We start from the raw sequence: 14,971 nt of genomic DNA, 5'->3' as shown, positions 1-14,971 counted from the left end.
ACATTTTCCCTCAATTACCTCGACTAACCTGTACCCCCGCACATTGACTCTGTACCAGGGTGTATAGCCTTGTTATTGTCATTCAAAGACTCAATCATGGACACTCTTACTGACAGTTGTGGCTGCTTCATGTGATGTATTTTTGCCTCTACCTTCTTGCCCTTTGTGTTGCTACCATGTTGTGTTGCTACCATGCTGTGTTTATGTGTTGCTGCCTTGCTATGTTGTTGTCTTAGCTCTCTCTTTAGGTGGTGTTGTGGTGTCTCTTGTCATGTGTGTTTCTCCTATATTTTTATTACATTTTTACATTTTTTATCCCAGACCCCATCCCCGCACAAGTCCTTTTGTATTCTGGTAGGCAGTCATTGTAAATAAGAATTTCTTCTTAACTGACTTGCCTAGTTAATTAAAAACTTTTTTTTTTAATGGTTTGAAATGTGGGCTTTTATTTTGAAGGTTTTCTCATTACCATAGGACAGTGACGTCATCGTTAGCGTTGCTAGTAGTCGAGAAGTTGTTGCATGAAGATAGCTAGCTGTCATAATAAACATTAACGGCGGAGAGCTAAAACAAATTCATTCATTGCAACGTCTTCTGATGCATAAATAATGCATGCAACGATTTAATTTCTCTAGTTTAGTATCATAACTTCAAGGGACGTGTCTTTAGGCCTCTACTCGTTGCTAACGCGTAGCTAGCTAGCTCCCACTGTTTCCACAGAATGAATTTCAACGCAACGGCCAGCTAATAAGCTGGCTAGCTAATTGAACAAGATTTAGCTGGCACTATCCGACGATACAGCATCAAGAGTCCAGCTATCAATACATGCATTTTTTTCTTTGGTGAATTTTACAGCACAGTGAATGTATTAGCTTGCTAACTTAGCTAACGCTAGCCAAATTGGTCACAACAATGTCACAGGCGCACTGGACCAAATTCGAAAAGGAGACCGAGGAAGAGGTGAAGAACCTGGTCAAACACATCAGTGGGATTCAAGATGAAGAAGAGCAGAACTTTCAACTGGCACTGAAATTTACCTGGTCCAATTTCAGGTAAGGATGCCACATTTTAATTATGATTACACAGCTGCTTTAGAAAAGGTGATATGGTCAAAGATGAATTGTTATGATGGTCATCGTGGGTTTGTCTCTGTGTTGGCAGGTTTCACCGTTTCCTAGATGCCAATAGTCATAAAGTTCAACGCAGTGTGAATGGGTGAGTTGGCAAACAGGTTATATGATTTGTGTATGTAGAATTAACGTTACCTGTTCATTATGAGCATGATGAAATACCACTGTTTCAGGATCTATGAGAAACTGATGGTGCATTCAGACCTGAGTAAAGCAGAGAGCTGGGTCAGACTGACAGAAGAGTTCCTCAACTCACCTCTACCCAACACAGATGGAACTAAGGTATGGTTGGACAAGAAACATACTGCACACAGACTGTATAATTACAAGTGAGGTGGGGGTGGGGGGGCAGGAAGCATAGTGACCAGTTACTGAAAGGTCAATGTAAATAGTCTGGGTGGGCATTTGATTAGTTGTTCAGCAGTCTTCTGTCTTGGGGGTAGAAGCTGTTTAGGAACATTTTGGTCTTAGACTTGGGGCTCCGGTACCACTTGCTGTGCGGTTGTAGAGAGAACAGTTTTTGACTTGTGTGACTGGAGTCTTTGACAATTTTTTGGGGCCTTCCTCTGACACTGCCTGGTATAGAGGTCCTGGATGTCAGGAAGCTTGGCCCCGGTTATGTACTGGGCCGTACGCACTACCCTCTGTAGAGCCTTGCGGTCGGAGGCCAAGCTGTTGCCATACCAGGCAGTGATGCAACCAGTGATGCAACCTCTCGATGTTGCAGCTGTAGATTTTTTTGAGGATCTGAGGACCCATGCCAAATCTTTTCGGTCTCCTGAGGGGGAAACGGTGTTGTCGTGCCCTCTTCGCGACGGTCTCTGTGTGTTTGGAACATGACAGTTTGTGGTGTAAAAATGTCAGGGAAGACCCTTGCTGATTGGTCTGTGCTCTCAGTACACGTCCTGGTAATCTGATTGGCCCCACGGCTTTGTGAATGTTGACCTGTTTAAAGGTCTTGCTCACATCGGCTACGGAGAGCGTGATCACACAGTCGTCTGGAACAGCTAGTGCTCTCATGCATGCTTCAGTGTTTCTTGCCTCAAAGCTAGCGTAAAAGGCATTTAGCTCGTCTGGCAGGCTCGCATATGATCAACATAATGCACACAGCCTGTATCATAAAATGAACCTGTACGCTTAGTTTGCAGTGCAGTGAATGACCTACCTTGTGTCCTCCTATGTTTTGTTACAGACTGATGTTCATCACAGTCTTCTGGACCTTCTCCTACACCTCTCCGACTCTCCCCTTAACTCCAACTACAGCGAGACACCCAGACTGAAGGAGACTGGTGAGTACATAACCCCTTCATTCCTCTGATGTTCCTCTTACTCCTGATGTGTTCTCAGTCTGGACTACATGATCCCCTGTGTCTGTGTAGAGAAAGAAGACGACTTTGACTGGTGTGGATATTTACAGGAAGGAGAGCTAGACACAGATCCATATCCAGACACCCCAGTGAGTAAAACATGCTTCAACTCTTTCTTCTGCATATTTTCCATTTCAAACGTGTTCCATGATGTTCAGCCCTTCATTTATATTATTACCAGAATCTACTGTACTGTTTTGAAAACCGTGGTGCTGTCCAAATGCCACCCTTATTGACCAGAGCCATCTCTCTCCAAGCCCTCTCTCTGATTCAGTCAGTTTGTAGTAGTGTGTAGTCCTTCCTCTTCTTGGCCTTGTTTTGATGCTAACTGTTAACTGTCTCTAACAGGAGTCTCTCTCTCTCTTACTACTGAGTGATTAGTGCTTTTTGAGGTCGGTTTGGTTTTGGTTCCAAGATTAAAAAATTATATATTTTTTTTACAACATCAAATGCATCATAAAATGACGACATTAAAATGATTTCAGAGCTTTTTAATTGAAATTCCAAAGCCAAAAATAGTGGAAGAAAATATTCCATTGTCTTTGTCAGGTCCACATTGGGTAGACATCAATTGAAAAATAGGAAATTCCTATGAAATAATACAATATTTCAGTTGTGTATATTGCATTTTGTATCTGATGACTTTATTATTTTTCATTCCTTAAAGTCATCATCTCATCTCTGCTAAGGCAGTAGCAGCCAGCCAGACCATCTAATGTTATCTCTGAAGACAGCACGGGGAGAACAGTCATCCTATTTAGCTAGCCTGTCTCAGTACGCTTCATAGCTGTCTGACCAAATAATTTGACTAGTTCTTCAAAGTAGATACGGCATACTTCCACAAACTGTCTCTATTCCTCGTCCTTGTGTACATTCCTCTCATGCGGTCTGTGTTCATCTACCTCTTTACCATAGGAGCGGTCTGTTAAACATCTCTCTATCTAGGAGCTGTCTGTTAAACATCTCTCTATCTAGGAGCGGTCTGTTAAACATCTCTCTATCTAGGAGCGGTCTGTTAAACATCTCTCTATCTAGGAGCTGTCTGTTAAACATCTCTACCATAGGAGCGGTCTGTTAAACATCTCTACCATAGGAGCGGTCTGTTAAACATCTCTATCTAGGAGCTGTCTGTTAAACATCTCTCTAGGAGCTGTCTGTTAAACATCTCTATCTAGGAGTGGTCTGTTAAACATCTCTATCTAGGAGTGGTCTGTTAAACATCTCTCTATCTAGGAGCGGTCTGTTAAACATCTCTCTATCTAGGAGCGGTCTGTTAAACATCTCTCTATCTAGGAGCGGTCTGTTAAACATCTCTCTATCTAGGAGCGGTCTGTTAAACATCTCTACCATAGGAGCGGTCTGTTAAACATCTCTACCATAGGAGCGGTCTGTTAAACATCTCTATCTAGGAGTGGTCTGTTAAACATCTCTATCTAGGAGTGGTCTGTTAAACATCTCTATCTAGGAGTGGTCTGTTAAACATCTCTATCTAGGAGCGGTCTGTTAAACATCTCTATCTAGGAGCGGTCTGTTAAACATCTCTATCTAGGAGTGGTCTGTTAAACATCTCTATCTAGGAGTGGTCTGTTAAACATCTCTATCTAGGAGTGGTCTGTTAAACATCTCTCTATCTAGGAGCGGTCTGTTAAACATCTCTACCATAGGAGTGGTCTGTTAAACATCTCTCTATCTAGGAGCGGTCTGTTAAACATCTCTCTATCTAGGAGCGGTCTGTTAAACATCTCTACCATAGGAGTGGTCTGTTAAACATCTCTCTATCTAGGAGCTGTCTGTTAAACATCTCTCTATCTAGGAGTGGTCTGTTAAACATCTCTATCTAGGAGCGGTCTGTTAAACATCTCTCTATCTAGGAGCGGTCTGTTAAACATCTCTACCATAGGAGTGGTCTGTTAAACATCTCTCTATCTAGGAGCGGTCTGTTAAACATCTCTACCATAGGAGTGGTCTGTTAAACATCTCTCTATCTAGGAGCGGTCTGTTAAACATCTATCTAGGAGTGGTCTGTTAAACATCTCTATCTAGGAGCGGTCTGTTAAACATCTCTACCATAGGAGCGGTCTGTTAAACATCTCTATCTAGGAGTGGTCTGTTAAACATCTCTACCATAGGAGCGGTCTGTTAAACATCTCTACCATAGGAGCGGTCTGTTAAACATCTCTACCATAGGAGCGGTCTGTTAAACATCTCTACCATAGGAGCGGTCTGTTAAACATCTCTACCATAGGAGCGGTCTGTTAAACATCTCTACCATAGGAGCAGTCTGTTAAACATCTCTATCTATGAGCGGTCTGTTAAACATCTCTATCTAGGAGCGGTCTGTTAAACATCTCTATCTAGGAGCGGTCTGTTAAACATCTCTATCTAGGAGCGGTCTGTTAAACATCTCTATCTAGGAGCGGTCTGTTAAACATCTCTATCTAGGAGCGGTCTGTTAAACATCTCTATCTAGGAGCGGTCTGTTAAACATCTCTATCTAGGAGCGGTCTGTTAAACATCTCTACCATAGGAGTGGTCTGTTAAACATCTCTCTATCTAGGAGTGGTCTGTTAAACATCTCTATCTAGGAGCGGTCTGTTAAACATCTCTATCTAGGAGTGGTCTGTTAAACATCTCTCTATCTAGGAGCGGTCTGTTAAACATCTCTACCATAGGAGCGGTCTGTTAAACATCTCTCTATCTAGGAGTGGTCTGTTAAACATCTCTATCTAGGAGCGGTCTGTTAAACATCTCTATCTAGGAGCGGTCTGTTAAACATCTCTATCTAGGAGCGGTCTGTTAAACATCTCTACCATAGGAGCGGTCTGTTAAACATCTCTACCATAGGAGCGGTCTGTTAAACATCTCTACCATAGGAGCAGTCTGTTAAACATCTCTACCATAGGAGCGGTCTGTTAAACATCTCTATCTAGGAGCGGTCTGTTAAACATCTCTACCATAGGAGTGGTCTGTTAAACATCTCTCTATCTAGGAGCGGTCTGTTAAACATCTCTACCATAGGAGTGGTCTGTTAAACATCTCTCTATCTAGGAGTGGTCTGTTAAACATCTCTATCTAGGAGCGGTCTGTTAAACATCTCTATCTAGGAGTGGTCTGTTAAACATCTCTCTATCTAGGAGCGGTCTGTTAAACATCTCTACCATAGGAGCGGTCTGTTAAACATCTCTACCATAGGAGCGGTCTGTTAAACATCTCTACCATAGGAGCGGTCTGTTAAACATCTCTACCATAGGAGCGGTCTGTTAAACATCTCTACCATAGGAGCAGTCTGTTAAACATCTCTACCATAGGAGCGGTCTGTTAAACATCTCTATCTAGGAGCGGTCTGTTAAACATCTCTACCATAGGAGTGGTCTGTTAAACATCTCTCTATCTAGGAGCGGTCTGTTAAACATCTCTATCTAGGAGCAGTCTGTTAAACATCTCTATCTAGGAGCGGTCTGTTAAACATCTCTCTATCTAGGAGTGGTCTGAGGAGGAGAGCGAGGACGAGGACAGTCAGCAGCCGCTCAGCAGAGAGGATTCTGGGATACAGGTGGACCGGACTCCCCAGGAGGACCAGGAGAAGACGGTCCCTGTTACCTGGACAGGTACAGATCATATACTCTCAATACCTGAAGCCCAATCTTGTGGTTACAGTGGGTTTATTGTGTTGTGATTACAGTGGGTTTATTGTCTTGTGATTACAGTGGGTTTATTGTCTTGTGATTACAGCGGGTTTATTGTCTTGTGATTACAGTGGGTTTATTGTCTTGTGATTACAGTGGGTTTATTGTCTTGTGATTACAGTGGGTTTATTGTCTTGTGATTACAGTGGGTTTATTGTGGTTACAGTGGGTTTATTGTGATTACAGTGGGTTTATTGTGACTACAGTGGGTTTATTGTGATTACAGTGGGTTTATTGTGACTACAGTGGGTCTATTGTGGTTACAGTGGGTTTATTGTGACTACAGTGGGTTTATTGTGACTACAGTGGGTTTATTGTGACTACAGTGGGTTTATTGTGGTTACAGTGGGTTTATTGTGACTACAGTGGGTTTATTGTGGTTACAGTGGGTTTATTGTGATTACAGTGGGTTTATTGTGATTACAGTGGGTTTATTGTGGTTACAGTGGGTTTATTGTGGTTACAGTGGGTTTATTGTCTTGTGATTACAGTGGGTTTATTGTCTTGTGATTACAGTGGGTTTATTGTCTTGTGATTACAGTGGGTTTATTGTCTTGTGATTGCAGTGGGTTTATTGTCTTGTGATTACAGTGGGTTTATTGTGACTACAGTGGGTTTATTGTGACTACAGTGGGTTTATTGTGGTTACAGTGGGTTTATTGTGGTTACAGTGGGTTTATTGTGTTGTGACTACAGCGGGTTTATTGTCTTGTGGGTTTATTGTGACTACAGTGGGTTTATTGTGGTTACAGTGGGTTTATTGTGGTTACAGTGGGTTTATTGTGGTTACAGTGGGTTTATTGTGGTTAGTGGGTTTATTGTGGTTACAGTGGGTTTATTGTGGTTAGTGGGTTTATTGTGATTACAGTGGGTTTATTGTGGTTACAGTGGGTTTATTGTGATTACAGTGGGTTTGTTGTCTTGTGATTACAGTGGGTTTGTTGTCTTGTGATTACAGTGGGTTTATTGTGGTTACAGTGGGTTTATTGTGGTTACAGTGGGTTTATTGTGACTACAGTGGGTTTATTGTGATTACAGTGGGTTTGTTGTCTTGTGATTACAGTGGGTTTGTTGTCTTGTGATTACAGTGGGTTTGTTGTCTTGTGATTACAGTGGGTTTATTGTGGTTACAGTGGGTTTATTGTGACTACAGTGGGTTTATTGTGGTTACAGTGGGTTTGTGACTACAGTGGGTTTGTGATTACAGTGGGTTTATTGTCTTGTGGGTTTATTGTGACTACAGTGGGTTTATTGTGACTACAGTGGGTTTATTGTGACTACAGCGGGTTTATTGTGTTGTGACTACAGCGGGTTTATTGTGACTACAGCGGGTGTATTGTGACTACAGCGGGTGTATTGTGACTACAGTGGGTTTATTGTGACTACAGTGGGTTTATTGTGACTACAGTGGGTTTATTGTGACTACAGTGGGTTTATTGTGGTTACAGTGGGTTTATTGTGTTGTGACTACAGCAGGTTTATTGTCTTGTGGGTTTATTGTGGTTACAGTGGGTTTATTGTGGTTACAGTGGGTTTATTGTGACTACAGTGGGTTTATTGTGACTACAGTGGGTTTATTGTGGTTACAGTGGGTTTATTGTGGTTACAGTGGGTTTATTGTGATTACAGTGGGTTTATTGTCTTGTGACTACAGCGGGTTTGTTGTGACTACAGTGGGTTTATTGTGGTTACAGTGGGTTTATTGTGTTGTGACTACAGTGGGTTTATTGTCTTGTGATTACAGTGGGTTTATTGTGATTACAGTGGGTTTATTGTGATTACAGTGGGTTTATTGTGGTTACAGTGGGTTTATTGTGACTACAGTGAGTTTATTGTGACTACAGTGGGTTTATTGTGATTACAGTGGGTTTATTGTGGTTACAGTGGGTTTATTGTGATTACAGTGGGTTTATTGTGGTTACAGTGGGTTTATTGTGACTACAGTGAGTTTATTGTGACTACAGTGGGTTTATTGTGATTACAGTGGGTTTATTGTGACTACAGTGGGTTTATTGTCTTGTGATTACAGTGGGTTTATTGTGGTTACAGTGTGTTTATTGTGACTACAGTGGGTTTATTGTGGTTACAGTGGGTTTGTGACTACAGTGGGTTTGTGATTACAGTGGGTTTATTGTGTTGTGACTACAGCGGGTTTATTGTCTTGTGGGTTTATTGTGACTACAGTGGGTTTATTGTGACTACAGTGGGTTTATTGTGACTACAGCGGGTTTATTGTGTTGTGACTACAGCGGGTTTATTGTGTTGTGACTACAGCGGGTTTATTGTGACTACAGCGGGTTTATTGTGGTTACAGTGGGTTTATTGTGACTACAGTGGTTTATTGTGATTACAGTGGGTTTATTGTGACTACAGTGGGTTTATTGTGGTTACAGTGGGTTTATTGTGGTTACAGTGGGTTTATTGTGGTTACAGTGGGTTTATTGTGATTACAGTGGGTTTATTGTCTTGTGACTATAGCGGGTTTATTGTGACTACAGTGGGTTTATTGTGGTTACAGTGGGTTTATTGTGTTGTGACTACAGTGGGTTTATTGTCTTGTGATTACAGTGGGTTTATTGTGATTACAGTGGGTTTATTGTGATTACAGTGGGTTTATTGTGATTACAGTGGGTTTATTGTGTTGTGACTACAGTGGGTTTATTGTGACTACAGTGGGTTTATTGTGGTTACAGTGGGTTTATTGTGATTACAGTGGGTTTATTGTGACTACAGTGGGTTTATTGTGGTTACAGTGGGTTTATTGTGACTACAGTGGGTTTATTGTGGTTACAGTGTGTTTATTGTGATTACAGTGGGTTTATTGTGTTGTGACTACAGTGGGTTTATTGTCTTGTGATTACAGTGGGTTTATTGTGGTTACAGTGGGTTTATTGTGACTACAGTGGTTTATTGTGGTTACAGTGGGTTTATTGTGACTACAGTGGGTTTATTGTGGTTACAGTGGGTTTATTGTGACTACAGTGGGTTTATTGTGGTTACAGTGGGTTTATTGTGACTACAGTGGGTTTATTGTGGTTACAGTGGGTTTATTGTGACTACAGTGGGTTTATTGTGGTTACAGTGAGTTTATTGTGATTACAGTGGGTTTATTGTGGTTACAGTGGGTTTATTGTGATTACAGTGGGTTTATTGTGTTGTGACTACAGTGGGTTTATTGTGATTACAGTGGGTTTATTGTGATTACAGTGGGTTTATTGTGGTTACAGTGGGTTTATTGTGATTACAGTGGGTTTATTGTCTTGTGACTCTAGCGGGTTTATTGTGACTACAGTGGGTTTATTGTGGTTACAGTGGGTTTATTGTGATTACAGTGGGTTTATTGTCTTGTGACTCTAGCGGGTTTATTGTGACTACAGTGGGTTTATTGTGGTTACAGTGGGTTTATTGTGTTGTGACTACAGTGGGTTTATTGTCTTGTGATTACAGTGGGTTTATTGTGATTACAATGGGTTTATTGTGAATACAGTGGGTTTATTGTGACTACAGTGGGTTTATTGTGACTACAGTGGGTTTATTGTGATTACAGTGGTTTATTGTGGTTACAGTGGGTTTATTGTGACTACAGTGGGTTTATTGTGACTACAGTGGGTTTATTGTGACTACAGTGGGTTTATTGTGATTACAGTGGGTTTATTGTGGTAACAGTGGGTTTATTGTGATTACAGTGGGTTTATTGTGATTACAGTGGGTTTATTGTCTTGTGACTACAGCGGGTTTATTGTGACTACAGTGGGTTTATTGTGGTTACAGTGGGTTTATTGTGTTGTGACTACAGTGGGTTTATTGTGTTGTGACTACAGTGGGTTTATTGTCTTGTGATTACAGTGGGTTTATTGTGATTACAGTGGGTTTATTGTGATTACAGTGGGTTTATTGTGACTACAGTGGGTTTATTGTGACTACAGTGGGTTTATTGTGATTACAGTGGGTTTATTGTGACTACAGTGGGTTTATTGTGACTACAGTGGGTTTATTGTGACTACAGTGGGTTTATTGTGATTACAGTGGGTTTATTGTGACTACAGTGGGTTTATTGTGACTACAGTGGGTTTATTGTGGTTACAGTGGGTTTGTGACTACAGTGGGTTTGTGATTACAGTGGGTTTATTGTGTTGTGACTACAGTGGGTTTATTGTGACTACAGTGGGTTTATTGTGACTACAGTGGGTTTATTGTGACTACAGCGGGTTTATTGTGTTGTGACTACAGCGGGTTTATTGTGACTACAGTGGGTTTGTGACTACAGTGGGTTTGTGATTACAGTGGGTTTATTGTGGTAGTGGGTTTATTGTGGTTACAGTGGTTTATTGTGGTTACAGTGGGTTTATTGTGGTTACAGTGGGTTTATTGTGGTTACAGTGGGTTTATTGTGGTTACAGTGGGTTTATTGTGGTTACAGTGGGTTTATTGTGACTACAGTGGGTTTATTGTCTTGTGATTACAGTGGGTTTATTGTGACTACAGTGGGTTTATTGTGGTTACAGTGGGTTTATTGTGGTTACAGTGGGTTTATTGTGATTACAGTGGGTTTATTGTGATTACAGTGGGTTTATTGTGATTACAGTGGGTTTATTGTGACTACAGTGGGTTTATTGTGGTTACAGTGGGTTTGTGACTACAGTGGGTTTGTGATTACAGTGGGTTTATTGTGTTGTGACTACAGCGGGTTTATTGTCTTGTGGGTTTATTGTGACTACAGTGAGTTTATTGTGACTACAGTGGGTTTATTGTGACTACAGTGGGTTTATTGTGACTACAGTGGGTTTATTGTGACTACAGTGGGTTTATTGTGACTACAGTGGGTTTATTGTGTTGTGACTACAGCGGGTTTATTGTGTTGTGACTACAGCGGGTTTATTGTGTTGTGACTACAGCGGGTTTATTGTGTTGTGACTACAGCGGGTTTATTGTGTTGTGACTACAGCGGGTTTATTGTGGTTACAGTGGGTTTATTGTGGTTACAGTGGGTTTATTGTGGTTACAGTGGGTTTATTGTGACTACAGTGGGTTTATTGTGTTGTGGGTTTATTGTGTTGTGACTACAGCGGGTTTATTGTGACTACAGTGGGTTTATTGTGACTACAGTGGGTTTATTGTGACTACAGTGGGTTTATTGTGTTGTGGGTTTATTGTGTTGTGACTACAGCGGGTTTATTGTCTTGTGGGTTTATTGTGGTTACAGTGGGTTTATTGTGTTGTGATTATAGCGGGTTTATTGTCTTGTGATTACAGCGGGTTTATTGTCTTGTGATTACAGTGGGTTTATTGTGATTACAGTGGGTTTATTGTGATTACAGCGGGTTTATTGTCTTGTGATTACAGTGGGTTTATTGTGTTGTGATTATAGCGGGTTTATTGTCTTGTGATTACAGCGGGTTTATTGTCTTGTGATTACAGTGGGTTTATTGTGATTACAGTGGGTTTATTGTGATTACAGCGGGTTTATTGTCTTGTGATTACAGTGGGTTTATTGTGATTACAGTGGGTTTATTGTGACTACAGTGGGTTTATTGTGACTACAGTGGGTTTATTGTGACTACAGTGGGTTTATTGTGACTACAGTGGGTTTATTGTGACTACAGTGGGTTTATTGTGATTACATTGGGTTTATTGTGACTACAGTGGGTTTATTGTGATTACAGTGGGTTTATTGTGGTTACAGTGGGTTTATTGTGGTTACAGTGGGTTTATTGTGGTTACAGTGGGTTTATTGTGGTTACAGTGGGTTTATTGTGGTTACAGTGGGTTTATTGTGGCTACAGTGGGTTTATTGTGACTACAGTGGGTTTATTGTGGTTACAGTGGGTTTATTGTGATTACAGTGGGTTTGTTGTCTTGTGATTACAGTGGGTTTATTGTCGTTACAGTGGGTTTATTGTGATTAAAGTGGGTTTATTGTGACTACAGTGGGTTTATTGTGACTACAGTGGGTTTATTGTTGTTACAGTGGGTTTATTGTGAATACAGTAGGTTTATTGTGACTACAGTGGGTTTATTGTGGTTACAGTGGGTTTATTGTGACTACAGTGGGTTTATTGTGACTACAGTGGGTTTATTGTGATTACAGCGGGTTTATTGTCTTGTGATTACAGCGGGTTTATTGTCTTGTGATTACAGCGGGTTTATTGTCTTGTGATTACAGTGGGTTTATTGTCTTGTGATTACAGCGGGTTTATTGTCTTGTGATTACAGTGGGTTTATTGTCTTGTGATTACAGTGGGTTTATTGTCTTGTGATTACAGTGGGTTTATTGTCTTGTGATTACAGTGGGTTTATTGTCTTGTGATTACAGTGGGTTTATTGTGTTGTTGTTATAGCGGGTTTATTGTCTTGTGATTACAGTGGGTTTATTGTGGTTACAGTGGGTTTATTGTCTTGTGATTATAGCGGGTTTATTGTCTTGTGATTACAGCAGGTTTATTTTTCTTGTGATTACAGTGGGTTTATTGTGACTACAGTGGGTTTATTGTGACTACAGTGGGTTTATTGTGACTACAGTGGGTTTATTGTGTTGTGACTACAGTGGGTTTATTGTCTTGTGATTACAGTGGGTTTATTATGACCAAAGTGGGTTTATTATGACTACTGTGGGTTTATTGTGACTACAGTGGGTTTATTGTGGTTACAGTGGGTTTATTGTGACTACAGTGGGTTTATTGTGATTACAGTGGGTTTATTGTGTTGTGACTACAGTGGGTTTATTGTGATTACAGTGGGTTTATTGTCTTGTGACTACAGTGGGTTTATTGTGTTGTGACTACAGTGAGTTTATTGTGGTTACAGTGGGTTTATTGTGGTTACAGTGGGTTTATTGTGGTTACAGTGGGTTTATTGTGATTACAGTGGGTTTATTGTGGTTACAGTGGGTTTATTGTGGTTACAGTGGGTTTATTGTGATTACAGTGGGTTTATTGTGGTTACAGTGGGTTTATTGTGGTTACAGTGGGTTTATTGTGATTACAGTGGGTTTATTGTGGTTACAGTGGGTTTATTGTGTTGTGACTACAGTGGGTTTATTGTGTTGTGATTACAGTGGGTTTATTGTGGTTACAGTGGGTTTGTGACTACAGCGGGTTTATTGTCTTGTGATTACAGCGGGTTTATTGTCTTGTGATTACAGCGGGTTTATTGTCTTGTGACTACAGTAGGTTTATTGTGTTGTGATTACAGTAGGTTTATTGTGTTGTGGGTTTATTGTGACTACAGTGGGTTTATTGTGACTACAGTGGGTTTATTGTGGCTACAGTGGGTTTATTGTGGTTACAGTGGGTTTATTGTGACTACAGTGGGTTTATTGTGGCTACAGTGGGTTTATTGTGGCTACAGTGGGTTTATTGTGACTACAGTGGGTTTATTGTGTTGTGGTTACAGTGGGTTTATTGTGTTGTGGTTACAGTGGGTTTGTTGTCTTGTGATTACAGTGGGTTTATTGTGGTTACAGTGGGTTTATTGTGATTACAGTGGGTTTATTGTCTTGTGATTACAGTGGGTTTATTGTGATTACAGTGGGTTTGTTGTCTTGTGATTACAGTGGGTTTATTGTGGTTACAGTGGGTTTATTGTGATTACAGTGGGTTTGTTGTGGTTACAGTGGGTTTGTTGTCTTGTGATTACAGTGGGTTTGTTGTGGTTACAGTGGGTTTGTTGTGGTTACAGTGGGTTTGTTGTCTTGTGATTACAGTGGGTGAGCCTGATGCCAGGTCCTGGTTAGAGCAACATGTGGTTACTCCGTACTGGCAGGGCCACACTGCCCGCTTCCCTCACAGTCTCCATCTACACTCCAACCTGCTCAACGTCTGGTATGACCCCTGAACCCAGAATGCAACCTGGGTTGAGTCCCAAATAGAACACGATTCCCTATATAGTACACTACTTTTGACCTGGCCCAAAGGGCTCTGGGCAGACATGGTTATCTGAGCATGCTGTGTTGATGTTTGTGAAGAGATTGTAATTGAAATCCTAAAGCTTTATATTGCGTTGTTTTTTTCTCCACAGGGACCAACACGTGTACAACACTGACCCGTTGTATCTGCCTGAAGAGAAAGCCTTTGTCACCGAGACGCAAGTGATCCGAGAGACACTGTGGTAAGATGGGATGGTTGATCCGGGTGGGCACTGTGATAAGATGGGATGGTTGATCCGAGAGACACTGTGGTAAGATGGGATGGTTGATCCGGGTGGGCACTGTGGTAAGATGGGATGGTTGATCCGGGTGGGCACTGTGGTAAGATGGGATGGTTGACCCGGGTGGGCACTGTGGTAAGATGGGATGGTTGATCCGAGAGACACTGTGGTAAGATGGGATGGTTGATCCGGGTGGGCACTGTGGTAAGATGGGATGGTTGATCCGGGAGACACTGCGGTAAGATGAGATGGTTGATCCGGGAGACACTGTGGTAAGATGGGATGGTTGATCCGGGAGACACTGTGGTAAGATGGGATGGTTGATCCGGGAGACACTGTGGTAAGATGGGATGGTTGATCTGGGAGACACTGTGGTAAGATGGGATGGTTGATCCGGGAGACACTGTGGTAAGATGGGATGGTTGATCTGGAGACACTGTGGTGATGTAAGATGGGATGGGATGGTGATCCGGGAGACACTGTGGTAAGATGGGATGGTTGATCCACTGTGGTAAGATGGGATGGTTGATCCGGGAGACACTGTGGTAAGATGGGATGGTTGATGGTGTGGTAAGATGGGATGGTTGATCCGGGAGACACTGTGGTAAGATGGGATGGTTGATCCGGGAGACACTGCGGCAAG

At 41.5% G+C, this 14,971-nt stretch overlaps 1 protein-coding gene across 1 annotated transcript in view; it reads left to right on the top strand.

Moving 5' to 3' along the window:
* The first annotated feature begins 484 nt into the window (after positions 1–484).
* The window catches only part of tubgcp5 (tubulin gamma complex component 5), a 71,735-nt gene continuing 57,248 nt past the window's right edge, over positions 485–14,971 (top strand). The window contains exons 1-8 of the mRNA XM_065015354.1: positions 485–1,052; positions 1,162–1,215; positions 1,304–1,412; positions 2,323–2,419; positions 2,510–2,586; positions 5,979–6,105; positions 13,886–14,003; positions 14,200–14,289. Coding sequence (XP_064871426.1) covers positions 913–1,052; positions 1,162–1,215; positions 1,304–1,412; positions 2,323–2,419; positions 2,510–2,586; positions 5,979–6,105; positions 13,886–14,003; positions 14,200–14,289 — 812 coding nt within the window. The 5' untranslated portion in view covers positions 485–912. The remainder of the gene's footprint in view (positions 1,053–1,161; positions 1,216–1,303; positions 1,413–2,322; positions 2,420–2,509; positions 2,587–5,978; positions 6,106–13,885; positions 14,004–14,199; positions 14,290–14,971) is intronic.

Source organism: Oncorhynchus nerka, unplaced genomic scaffold (assembly GCF_034236695.1).
Source record: "Oncorhynchus nerka isolate Pitt River unplaced genomic scaffold, Oner_Uvic_2.0 unplaced_scaffold_1486, whole genome shotgun sequence".
Classification (NCBI taxonomy): Eukaryota; Metazoa; Chordata; class Actinopteri; order Salmoniformes; family Salmonidae; genus Oncorhynchus; species Oncorhynchus nerka.
Note: the sequence above shows the minus strand (reverse complement) of the source record. Positions and strands in the feature narration are given on the sequence as shown.